At 33.3% G+C, this 11,699-nt stretch overlaps 1 protein-coding gene and 1 pseudogene across 3 annotated transcripts; both read right to left on the reverse strand.

The window, feature by feature from the left end:
* Nucleotides 1-217: 217 nt before the first annotated feature.
* On the reverse strand, nt 218-3,298 carry LOC143571611 (cyprosin-like; annotated as a pseudogene). Its single transcript, XR_013142122.1, has 13 exons — nt 2,915-3,298; nt 2,764-2,824; nt 2,594-2,688; nt 2,397-2,509; nt 2,072-2,240; nt 1,931-1,970; nt 1,781-1,869; nt 1,574-1,677; nt 1,040-1,130; nt 833-966; nt 656-751; nt 453-541; nt 218-400 (listed from the first exon to the last, which is right to left on the reverse strand). The product of XR_013142122.1 is annotated as a cyprosin-like (transcript).
* Nucleotides 3,299-4,402: 1,104 nt separating this feature from the next.
* LOC143571610 (cyprosin-like) lies at nt 4,403-11,188 on the reverse strand. Of its 2 annotated transcripts, XM_077056990.1 has the most exons (14): nt 11,043-11,188; nt 9,585-9,949; nt 9,438-9,498; nt 8,751-8,845; nt 8,559-8,671; nt 7,334-7,502; nt 6,809-6,848; nt 6,637-6,701; nt 6,381-6,494; nt 5,750-5,814; nt 5,514-5,667; nt 4,947-5,066; nt 4,769-4,857; nt 4,403-4,677 (listed from the first exon to the last, which is right to left on the reverse strand). In XM_077056990.1, the coding sequence occupies exons 2-14, from the start codon at nt 9,939-9,941 to the stop codon at nt 4,593-4,595; spliced, it is 1,527 nt and encodes a 508-aa protein (XP_076913105.1). In that variant the 5' UTR covers nt 9,942-9,949; nt 11,043-11,188; the 3' UTR covers nt 4,403-4,592. The 2 variants fall into 2 exon arrangements, with proteins under 2 accessions (XP_076913105.1, XP_076913104.1); XM_077056989.1 differs by lacking the exon at nt 11,043-11,188 and having other exon boundaries at nt 9,585-9,968.
* Between the last annotated feature and the right edge of the window lie 511 nt (nt 11,189-11,699).

Below are 11,699 nucleotides of genomic sequence, written 5' to 3' on the forward strand. Positions count from 1 at the left end.
GGGACTTTTATCGAATTTTATTTTACAAAGCAAAACAACTAATCACAAGTATGCTTGTCTTTTCAAATAACTTAAGAGTTATTTTAATCATTTAGTATGTTTTTGGTTTTACCTTAGAGTTTTAGACTATAAGGTTGTAAAACATGCACCATAATACTGCAGCCAAATGCAAGAAATACAAAATGAACCAATATGCACAGACAACTTTCACACAAACCTTATGCAAAACCGAAAGTCGGCACTGAAACTTATTCCACAATAACATATGCCAGCAAAGTTTAACAAGTAGGTTGATGATAAATATAGGTAAATGTCTCAAACAGCTTCCGCAAACCCAACTCGTAAGTTACCGTAGTCAAAGACCGTGTGATATTTAGCCATGAAGATATCTCCCAAAATCCTGCATCAAAAATACCCATATTAATTATTTCCTAAAATTAAGATAACTGTACCATAGGGGCCCACGAGGAGGCGCCACGTCACGAGCAGTAAATCCACTGGTGCATTTTGCTTCTGCTCCTTTACCAGCTTTCAGGACATACTAATAGATTATATATTAATTCAAGTTATAAACAATAGATAAGAAAACCAAATGACTAATGCAGTTAAACGGATAAACAATGCGAATCGGATTAATATTATTATAAGGTTTTACCTGTTCAGGTGAGAGGTCAAATGTTTTACCACCAATTGAAAATGCAATATTAGGCATGGATGAAAGTCTGTTGCAGTCAATTGCAGATTCACAAAGCTGAAAAATTAAAGTTTAAAACATTTTGCTTTGATTCATATGTTATAATTTTATGGTGAAGTGGTAATGAAGTGGCTTCACCTGATCCACATAGTTAACTATTTGATTTTTGGTCTCGTTTCGCTTGATCTGGTTTCGTATCCAAACAACTGCCGTCTCACAGAGACTACACATCTCATCATGCACACCAGATGCATTTTTGTTTTTATCAACTACTCTCAATTATCATGCTGTCAAAACATATATACAACAAGTTAGCATTATTAATAACAAAACAAACTAGAGTACGAAAAGTTACATAAGTGTGAATTGACCTTGTATCGCGTGAACCATCAAAGGTGCATAACTTCATTTCGGAGCAGATATTTTCAGGTTGTGTCTACAGAACAAATAGAATGGTGTAAAATTTAAACATTTGAATACCCGTTGTTATTTTAATCAATTTGTAATATAAACGTTGAAGTTGTCACGCGTGATTATGTCTATCTACTATATATAGCCTATCAAAGCGCGTGCGAAAGTCGTTAAACACTTGATTTTGCCGTTTTATGTTCAATACCGGAATGTTGAGAATAAAAAAAAGTTAAACATAGCTGTGTATTTAAACTTTTTAAAAAATTAACCAAGAAAAGTATTAGAGAAAATTTATATTAAATATGTTAAAGATGTATAGCAACTCAAATGAGTTTTGTAATGCAAAAGAATGCAGAAAGTTATATTAACATTACATGTAAAAATAACTTAACTAATGAAAATGATTATATATATTATATAGTATACAGAAATACAAAAACTAGACAATTTTATTAATTGGGCAGGTACCTCAGATAGTAACATCTTAATAATAGTTTTTCCATACTGATCGACCAATGCATTGATTGTTGGCTCATAACACCAATAGCTTGTTGAATTTGAGTAATAGCATCCTAAAAGAGTTGGATATTATCAAATATACAAACAGACTGCATAACTCAACTATTTGTCCAAGTTACTTGTGTTAAACCTTATAATAACTGCATATAAACGTACCGTTGGACCAGCCAACATAGAAGTTCCAGAATCAGCAATTGCTGCACAACCATTTTCACAAATCCTGAAATAAAAATGATGTCAGAAACCTTATAAAAGCGGAAGTTTAATAATGAATAAAAGGATTAAAACCAAATGCTACAAATTTACCGGTTGTTTTATCGCCAATCAGGACATCACCCATATCGAACTATCACAAGATAAATAATTAAATTAGATTTGAGTTCACGAAACACAATCATAAAGAAATAAAAAATATATATAAAAATAAAAGAAGACTCGCTCACTCACCTGCCAGTAGCCTTTTTTAGTCACGGGGACATACGTGTGTCCCCCCTTGAAATGATTACTATCAACACCACCGAACACGAGTTCACCCCCTTCATCCTCACCAGCATTGTGATTAAGCCAAAATGAAAATACGGGTTCTGTAACAAGACCTTGTTTCATCATATTGTACCTAAAACGATATAAAATAAAGATAAAGTCGATTATAAAAATTTCAGACAAAAGAATCAACGATAAAATGCATACATTGGCCACCCAAGGATTCATTAAGGATACCAAACTATAAAAAAATTTAAGTTGTTTTAACCAAAAATTTGGCAACAATTACCAAACAGGAACCTCGCCACCTATAGAGATTTCTTGAAACCCAAGGCCAAGTATACCATCAAACTGAGCTGTCACAAAAGTGCTACCAGATAACTTAGTTGCCTCTATAAAATCCTGAAAATGGTGACATTTCAAAATAAATGTAAATAAATGAAAACATTAAATTCAGATACAAAGTTTCTTAAAGTAATGAAATACCTGCTCTTTAACAACAAGGTCACCAAGTGTGACAAAATCTCTGCTAAAGAAACCAGAGACAGAGCCTGCTCCATATTGAATTGCAGCAGACGTCCCTGTATTGAGACATGAATGCATTAATAATAATAATAATAATAATAATAATAATTAGAATAATAATGATGTCATACCATTTTTCTCATAGGAACTTGAGTGGCTAGACTTATACTTTGGGTGAAAAAGGCAAGCAAGCTGCATACATCAACAATAATAAGCACCTAACATCAATCAAGTTACTTAAAACAGACTACAAAAGTAAGAGAGAATATATGTGAAACTCACTGAGTAGCATTTTGCAGAAGGGACCCACAAACAAGAACTGCCAGTGTCAAAAACAACACTGAACATTTGAGGTGGAGTACCAACACCAATCTCACCATAATACTGGGCATCCATGTAATTCTCTAGGCCAATAACATCACTTCCTGAAACCATTAAATTACCACGAACGCTATGACTTCTTCTAGCATTCGAGCCCGTGTGTCCACCAACTTGGTTGATTTTTTTCTTTTTAAGTCCAATTCTAACCATTCCGTCGTTAGGACCCGAGTATGCAGTAGGTGATAGAAGCAACCAAAGAAACAACAAAAGAAAGCTCGGTTTGAATAGAGTACACATCTCTAGCACTGCAATAGCAAAATAACCGATCAAAATTTCATCGGCGATAATAAAACAGATAAGCAATTGTAGCAATATGCTGATAAATTCGTACACCAATAGTAGAGATTAAGTGATCGGAGACGATTGGTGACCGCAAAATGCTAGAGAAACAATACTTAAATAGTTAGAATTTAACTATTAACCATCATGTTTTCACTCATTTCAGGCTTCTTTGAATTATTAAAGTGGGAGACAGAGGTACTTTTGCAAAATAATTTACGTTTGTCTTGTGGTTATACAGCGATTTTCAGTACCGTCAAATCTAAAGGGGACCAATGGCTCATAAAAAGAAATCACAAAACCACATAATCTTTGAAGAATAAAATGGAGCAGATGACCATATTATCCATCAACTTAAGATAGGTTTCTTGTTATTTGTTTAACAATTTTGTAGGTTTGTGACTAGCAACATATGGAGCCTAAAGTTGTTTAGTGTTGACAATCTTAAGAGAAGAAAACGTACCACTTCTCTTCATAAGTTATTATATCTTTTTATTTAATTTTATTGAATTTCTAGTTACTTATATTTGGATTCCTGACAATTGTTGTTTTATAAATTTTAAAACATGTCAAAACTAACTTTTGTTGCAAATGGTTTTCATTAAGACATGTTAAAAACCAACACCATCTTCTTCAAGAAATGGTCCACCCTGTCAGAAGTCAAAACACCAGACTAGGTTCGTCGAAGATATATATATCTGTAAGTCACAATTGCGAATACAAAAAATTTCATGATGACAAGCTTAAACATGTCAAGGATATGCGAACTATATTTCCAACTATAAGGAATGACTCACTTATTATCAAATCTAATCTAGTTTCTGTATTAAAAATTGGTTTTAAATTGGTAAAATTATTTCTAATATAGAGACTATAATGTTAAATAAAAAAAAAACCCTTACGATAATACAAAGTTAAAATTTCAATCATGTTGGCTTTTTATTAGACAACCTACTAGTCACGCATGTGATAAGCATCAACCATATATGTCGTCTCACTTCATATATTTCAAGTTTGTCTTCCGCGTATTATACACGTTATACACAGCATAATACTACACAGTACGAAACAAATATCAGCTATACCAAATGAAACAAATCCAAACCAGAGTGAAACAAACAAATTTTGCGCAAACCTTGTTTAAAACACGAAAGACAGCAAATAACACACGGTTTTAACCTTGTACTTGTTCCACAAGTAGCATATCCCAGCAAAATTAAACGTTAGTATATGTTTCATATATTTATTGCTAGATTTACAGAAAACAAGCAACAGGTTAATGATAATATAGGGAAAGTTCTCAAACAGCTTCCGCAAACCCAACTCGCAATTTACCATAGTCAAACACCGTGTGGTATTTACCCATGAATATATCTCCCAAAATCCTGCATAAAAAATACCCATATTAATTATTTTATCAACTTTGAGAAAAAGCAATATGTAAAACATTAAGGAAAAAAGAGGTGATGACTGTACCATAGGGGTCCACGAGGAGGTGCCACGTCAAGAGCAGTAAACCCACTGATGCATTGTGCTGCTGCTCCATCACCAATTTTCAGGACATACTAATAGAGTATAAATTAAATTAGGTTATAAATGTTTACCTTCAGTAAAAGAACCAAACAATCGGATTAATATTATTATAAGGTTTTACCTGTTCGGGTGAGAGGTCAAAGGTTTTACCAGCAATGGTAAATGCAATATTAGGCATAGATGAAAGACTGTTGCAGTCAACTCCAGATTCACCCATTGGACTCGGCAACCGCTCACACAGCTGAAAAAACAACTCTTAAAACCTTGTCCAATTTTCCCATGACATCATCAAATCAATCATAATTCATTTCTTCACCCAAAACACTTATGGACCAACGTTTTTTTTTTTTTTTTTGGGGGGGGGGGGACCCAGTTTATGGATTTTCATTTTTTATCTTCAATATTAAGCTTTGCTATTAATGGGACTTTTTACTGGGTGTGATGATTGATTGATTAATCTTCAATATTAAGTAATATAAGGATTTAATAAATAGTGTAGCTCAAAAAGACTTGGGCCCAAATCTCTCACTATTTTGGACCAATGTTTTTTTGCCCAAACATTTAAAGCTCAAATGATAAAACCAAAAGAACCGAAACCGAGCGGTCTTCAAAAACTCAAGGACTGAATTTTTGGTTTTTTATTCGGTTTGAGCCCAATTCATGTATTTTGATGGTGAAGTGACTTCACCTGATCAACATAGTTAATTATTTGATCTTCGGTCTGGTTTCGTTTGATCTGGGTTCGCATCCAAACAACTGCCATCTCGCAAAGACTACACATCTCGTCACGTACACCAGATGATTTTCCATTATTTTTGTCAACCACACTCTCAATTATCATGCTGTCAAAACATATAGTAAGTTAGCATCATTAATGACAAAACAAACAAGAGTACAAAAAAATTACAAAAGTGTGAAATTGACCTGGTATCGCGAGAACCATCAGAGGCGCATAGCTTCATTTCAGAGCAGACCTTTTCAGGTTGTGCCTACAAAACAAGATTTAACTTATACATTCAATTATTTATTGTTAATTCTTTTTCAAATTGTTACAAAAATGTGGTTGTTTAAAACAAAAATTATACATTGTATAAATAGGGTTTGGATAACTCCAAAAACCTCAAGAACTTCGAGAACTCCTAACAACCAATAATTTTATTTATTTGATTAATATTATATGAGGGTGGCTTTCTTATTTATGATATGTAATTTCATATATGTAATCACAAGTTTACAAATTCGTGATAACCAAATTACCTATGTGTAATAACAATTTTACACATGTAATCATAAAACTACATATATTAAATGACAAAACCACCCTCAAATAATATTAAATAAATAGAACTATTGGTTGTTAAGAGTTCTTAAGAGTTCTAAAATGATCCTGATCAGCTGATCCTATAAATATATAAGTTCTAACTTAATTTTTTGCACAAGCAGAAATAATTTTCTAGAGCAACTCAAATGAGTTTGTAACGGAAAAGAACATAAAAAGCTGAATTAATATAACATGTAAAAATAACTCAACTAAAATGATTATATGTATTAATACCTCAGATAGTAGCATTTCAATTATAGTTTTCCCATACTGATCGACCAATGTCTTGCATTGTTGGCTCATAACACCAGCAGCACCAATAGCTTGATTGATTTGAGTAATAACAGCCTAAAAGAATTGGATATTATCAAAGTGATATTAATGTTAGGTAGCAAAAAATAAAGTTAATTAATTAATTAGACGTAACTCAAATATTTGCTCAGTTTACTTGTGTCAAAGCTTATAAATGCATTTAAACGTGTATACATACCGTTGGGCCAGCCAACAAAGAAGTTCCAGAATCAGCAATTGCTGCACAACCACCGTCACAAAATCCTGAAATAAAATGATGTCAGAAACCTTATAAAATCAGAATTCAATAGAATGTTTTAAAGGATTAATCCACAAAGGTGTGAAAACTAGAAAAGAATTAAAACAATTACCGGTTGTTTTATCACCAATCAGAACATCACCCATATCAAACTATCACAAGACAAACATCTAAATCAGATTTGAGTTTATAAAGAACAGTTATAATAGATCAATCAATCAATCAATCAATCATTCCCAGTAAAATCCCACCGACAGCAAAGCTATAAGTAGGGTCTGGGGAGGGTGGGATGTAGGCACACCGTACCTCTATCCAAAGGAATAAAGAGGTGGCTTCCAGAGAGACCCTCGGCTCTAAGTACATGTGTATGAAGCAAAATAAAGGGAATCAAAGTTTAACAGTTATATAAAAACTACTACTAATTATAATAATATTAATAATAGGATCACAGTTTAACAGCTATATAAAAGCTAATAATAATTATAATAATAATAATAATAATATATGTAAGGGAAATACCATTATGGTATGTGACCTAAATAAGTTAAGTCTAAGCCCTAAGGTATTCAATTCTCTCTAAAAATCCTTAACTTTAATTCTACTTCTCCACGAATATATATATATAAAGAAGACTCGCCTGCCAGTAGCCTTTTTGAGTCACGGGGACATATGTGTGTTCACCCTTGAAATGATTAGTATCCACACCACCAAACACAAGTTCACCCCCTTTGTCCTCGCCAGCATTGCGATTAAGCCAAAATGAAAACACAGGCTCCGGAACAAGACCTTGTTTCACCATATTGTACCTAAAATAATATGCGATAAAAAAAGGGGAAAAACAGTCAATTATGAAAGTTGAACAAAAGAATCAAAGGAAAAATGTATACATAGGCCGTCTAGGGGTGTAAATCGTGTCATGTTGGCGTGTTGAATTAGTCAACCATAACTAGACCCATATACTTATTCATGTCGTGTCGAGCCCACTTAATATCAGGTCGTGTTCGAGTCACCCAGTTTTATCTTCATTCACCAATACGAGTAATTCCTATTGACTTAGTAACAATTTAAACAATTAATTACTCTGATTCATAACCAACCATTTTTGTAACTTGTGCTATTTTGTTTTTGTGTATTTCTCTCATTACCAATTAACAAACTTGGGTTTGTATAGCTCGAGATTAGAATAAAGCAATAAGCGAATGGGAATAACCGGAGAATGGGCAGTTAAACTAATAAAATAAAGTTGTTGGAAGTAAAGACTAGATAAAATGTTAATAAGCATATGAAAAGCTAAAAACCAAAATATATTGAATTTAACACTTTTCATTTATGAAATTAAAATATTAACTTCTTTAAAACTCTCAAACGGGTTAAAAAGTCAACCCACTATTTAACGAGTTGTGTCGCGTTGACATGTTTAAGAAAACGGGTTGTGTCAACCGACCCAAAGCCTTTTTGTTGTGTGTTCATGTCATGACTCATGAATTGCTGCCCCCAAAGCCATCCAAGTATCAAAAGGTTTCATTAAGGCCACGTAACTATTAAAAAAATTATAGGCCACCCAAGTATTAATTTGGTTTCATTCATGCAAATTCCAGCAAACACTTTTAGTGGAAAATTGTGAAAAAACGCCCTTGAACTAAGACTTTTGTCACATCTAGAGTTGTAAAAATAACAAAAATGCCCCTAAATCTACTCAAAAGATCAAGTCTAGATGAACTGTCAGAAACGTGATTGAGTAAACTCAGTGGTATTTGTGTCATATTTATAAATCTAAAAGTGACAAAAGCTTCAATCTTGATATACATTATCCCAATTCCCAAGAGTGAAAGTTAAGTAACAGAAAGTGAAACAACAATTACCAAACAGGAACAGCATCACCAACAGAGATTTCTTGAAACCCAAGGCCAAGTATACCATCAAACTTGGCTGCCACAAAAGTGATACCAGGCTCTTTAGTTGCCTCTATAAAATCCTGAAAATGGTGACATGTCAGCAATGAAACATTGCATTTATTGCAGTTAGATACAGAGTTGTTTAAAATATTAGAAGACCTGTTCTTTAACAATAAGGTCACCAAGTTTAACAGAATCTGTGCTAAAGAAACCAGAGATGGAACCAGTTCCATATTGAATTGCAGCAGATTTCCCTAAATTGAGGCATAAATGTGTTAATAATAATAATAATAGTAATAATAATAATAATGATATAATATAGTAAGTCCTCAAATAACACATAGGCCTGTAAATGAATCAAACATTCAGCGAACCGTTTGTGAACCGCTCGGTGGGAAGTTCGTTCATTTAATAAACAACCGAACATGAACACATGCCTTGCTCGTTCATTTATGTTCGTGAATGCTCATTTGCATTTGTTCACTCATGTTTGTATATTCACTTAATTTTTTTTCTGGCCCACTATAATTCAGTCTAGCTTATAAAATTGAGATATCAGTCATTAAAAGTTACTGAAGTATTATTAACTTTTTAGGCCCCATAGATTGTGTTCAGTTTACATTCGTGAAAAGTTCGTTTATACTATTAATGAATGAACATGGCCAAAGACACGAACATGTTCATTTGCTTAACAAAGCAAACAAGAACCAGAAAACCCCGCTTGTTGACGTTCGTTTTCGATCTTTTGTTTGGTTAAAAGTTAATTGAACGAACACAGACATGCCTCGTATGTGTTCGTTCGGTTGGTTTACAAGCCTAGACACATTGAACACCTCAACACCATACCATTTTTCTCATAGGAGCTTGAGTGGCTAGACTTATACTTTGAGTGAAAAAGACAAGCGACCTGCATACATACCAAGAAGTCAACATCAACCGAGTCAAAACAAACTACAAAACTCCAAAGCGAGAGAGTGACTGTGTGAAACTCACTGAGAAGTAGCAATTTGCAGACGGGACCCACAAGTTAGAACTGCCAGTGTCAAAAATAACAGTGAACTTTTGAGGCGGGGTACCAATACCAATCTCACCATAATACTGAGCATCCATGTAATTCTTTAGGCCAATAATATCACTATCTGAATTCATAAAATTACCACGAACACCATCACTTCTTCTAGCATTCGCTTCATTTGAGCCAGCATGTCCCCTAACTTGGTTCAATGGGTTGATTTTCTTCTTTTTAAGTCCAATTCTAACCAATCCATCACTAGGACCCGAATATGCAGTAGGTGATAGAAGCAACCAAAGAAACAACAAAAGAAAGCTCGATTTGAATAAAGTACCCATCTCTAGCACTGCAATAAAAAATAAACGAATTAACCAATAAGCCTCCAAACGAACATGAAAGGAGCATGTTCATGTTCATTCGCTTAACTTAAACCAAACAAAAAATCGAACACGAACAATTAAACAGACGGCCTTTTCTTGTTCATGTTCGTTCATTAAGAAAATAACATGTTCGTATTCAGTTATGTTCGCTCATTTACGGTATAAATGGAACGATACACGATTGTAAACGAGCAAATAATTACTTAGCATAGATGAACAAACATAACTGAGCTAAAACAAACTAAAAGTGCATGTGAACAGAGGCATGTTGAGCCTAAAAAATTTATTAAAACTAAAACTGTAATGATCCAAAAAAAACTAAACGAGTATATTAAGAAACGTAAACGAACAAACGTAAACTGACGAAAACAAATGAGGGAACGTAAACAAACATTCACGAGCATAAATGAACGAACTAGACATCTGTTCACGTTCGTCCATTTATTATAAAAACCAACATAAAAGAACTTCTCGTTGAACGGTTCACTGAACGTTAGGTTCGTATACAGGACTATTAACCGAACACTAAACGAAATAACCAAACAATTAATCAATGGTTCAGTTAAACCATAAACGATCAAGCAAAAATTGTGGCTAGGATTCGATGCAGTGAAATTAGTCAATTACTGAATGAGTCAAATAAACTTGAACAACAAATAGTTAAGTTTTCACTTTAATCAAATTACACATTTAATACTATAGGACTATAACCTAACTCTGCTAAAGTCAATCATCAATCACAATCAAAAATCGCCATCATGTATGATTTATAAATAAACACAATTCCTAATTAAGGTAACTTATCGCGAATTTCACACACGGAATACTATTTTCTACTAGACGGATCATACTAACAAGTTAATAACTGAATCAAAAATCAACTGCAAATGTAACGATAACCGAACCACATATTATAAATCAAGTAATCATAGCCGATTGATTGATAAACTTTATCGGCGATTGAAACGATCACTAACAGTTACCATCAGTTGAAACAAATTAAACAAAAGAGATGAGAAATAATAATAGTAATATGATAATATGAAGATGAAATCATACACAAATAGTGGATATCGAAGTGATCGGAGGCGATTGGTGAGAGTAGAATCGGTGTGACAGAACAATACTGAAAGCGTGTATGTTAAGAATTGGACAAAGGTGCAGAATAATAAAGCAGTTTTTGCAGTGCGCAGGTTAGTGGTTCCCCTTTTGTTTATATGCGTGTTTACGTAGGGCCCTTTCAGGTTATATGTGTTGTCAGTTACAGCCCTGTTGTTTTGCATTCATTTGTTTTTTTCTTTTCGGTTAATCACATCATTTTACTTTACGGTTTTCACCTTTATTTAAGGGGTTTGGCCGTTTGGTTTTAAACGAACTAAGTTTAAATCAAGTTAAGTTAAGTTAAGTTTAAATAAAGTAAGTTTGGAGGAGAACGAAACTTTCTTTACAAGGAGATGGATACCTTCTTTTTTTTACTGGGCAAGCAACTCGTTGTGTGAAAACAAAATTGTGAATTCCTAGTGGACAATCTATTTGGGACAAAGAGGACAATTTTTTGGTGTGATCACCCAGAATAATTTTGAATTAAGTTATTTAAACCAAAGTTTCATAATTAGTTTTCTTTTTCTTTTTGAACGGCCAAAAAGTTTTATATCTTAATCTTAAATATATATAAACGAAGGGTTAGGTTATTCTACGACGGGTAAAAAATTGAGA

Source organism: Bidens hawaiensis, unplaced genomic scaffold (genome assembly GCF_021521415.1).
Source record: "Bidens hawaiensis isolate Kalapana, Puna unplaced genomic scaffold, B.hawaiensis_p1.1 tig00025445_1, whole genome shotgun sequence".
Classification (NCBI taxonomy): Eukaryota; Viridiplantae; Streptophyta; class Magnoliopsida; order Asterales; family Asteraceae; genus Bidens; species Bidens hawaiensis.

What these genes read in the sequence shown, in the direction of transcription:
- LOC143571610 (XM_077056990.1), bottom strand. Translation starts at nt 9,941, where the DNA reads ATGGGTACTTTATTCAAATCGAGCTTTCTTTTGTTGTTTCTTTGGTTG. An exon ending in GGTGATGCTGTTCCTGTTTG is followed by an intron (nt 7,503 to 8,558) that starts GTAATTGTTGTT and finishes ATATTATTTTAG; the next exon opens with GTACAATATGGTGAAACAAG. An exon ending in CCTCCTCGTGGACCCCTATG is followed by an intron (nt 4,678 to 4,768) that starts GTACAGTCATCA and finishes TTTTTTATGCAG; the next exon opens with GATTTTGGGAGATATATTCA.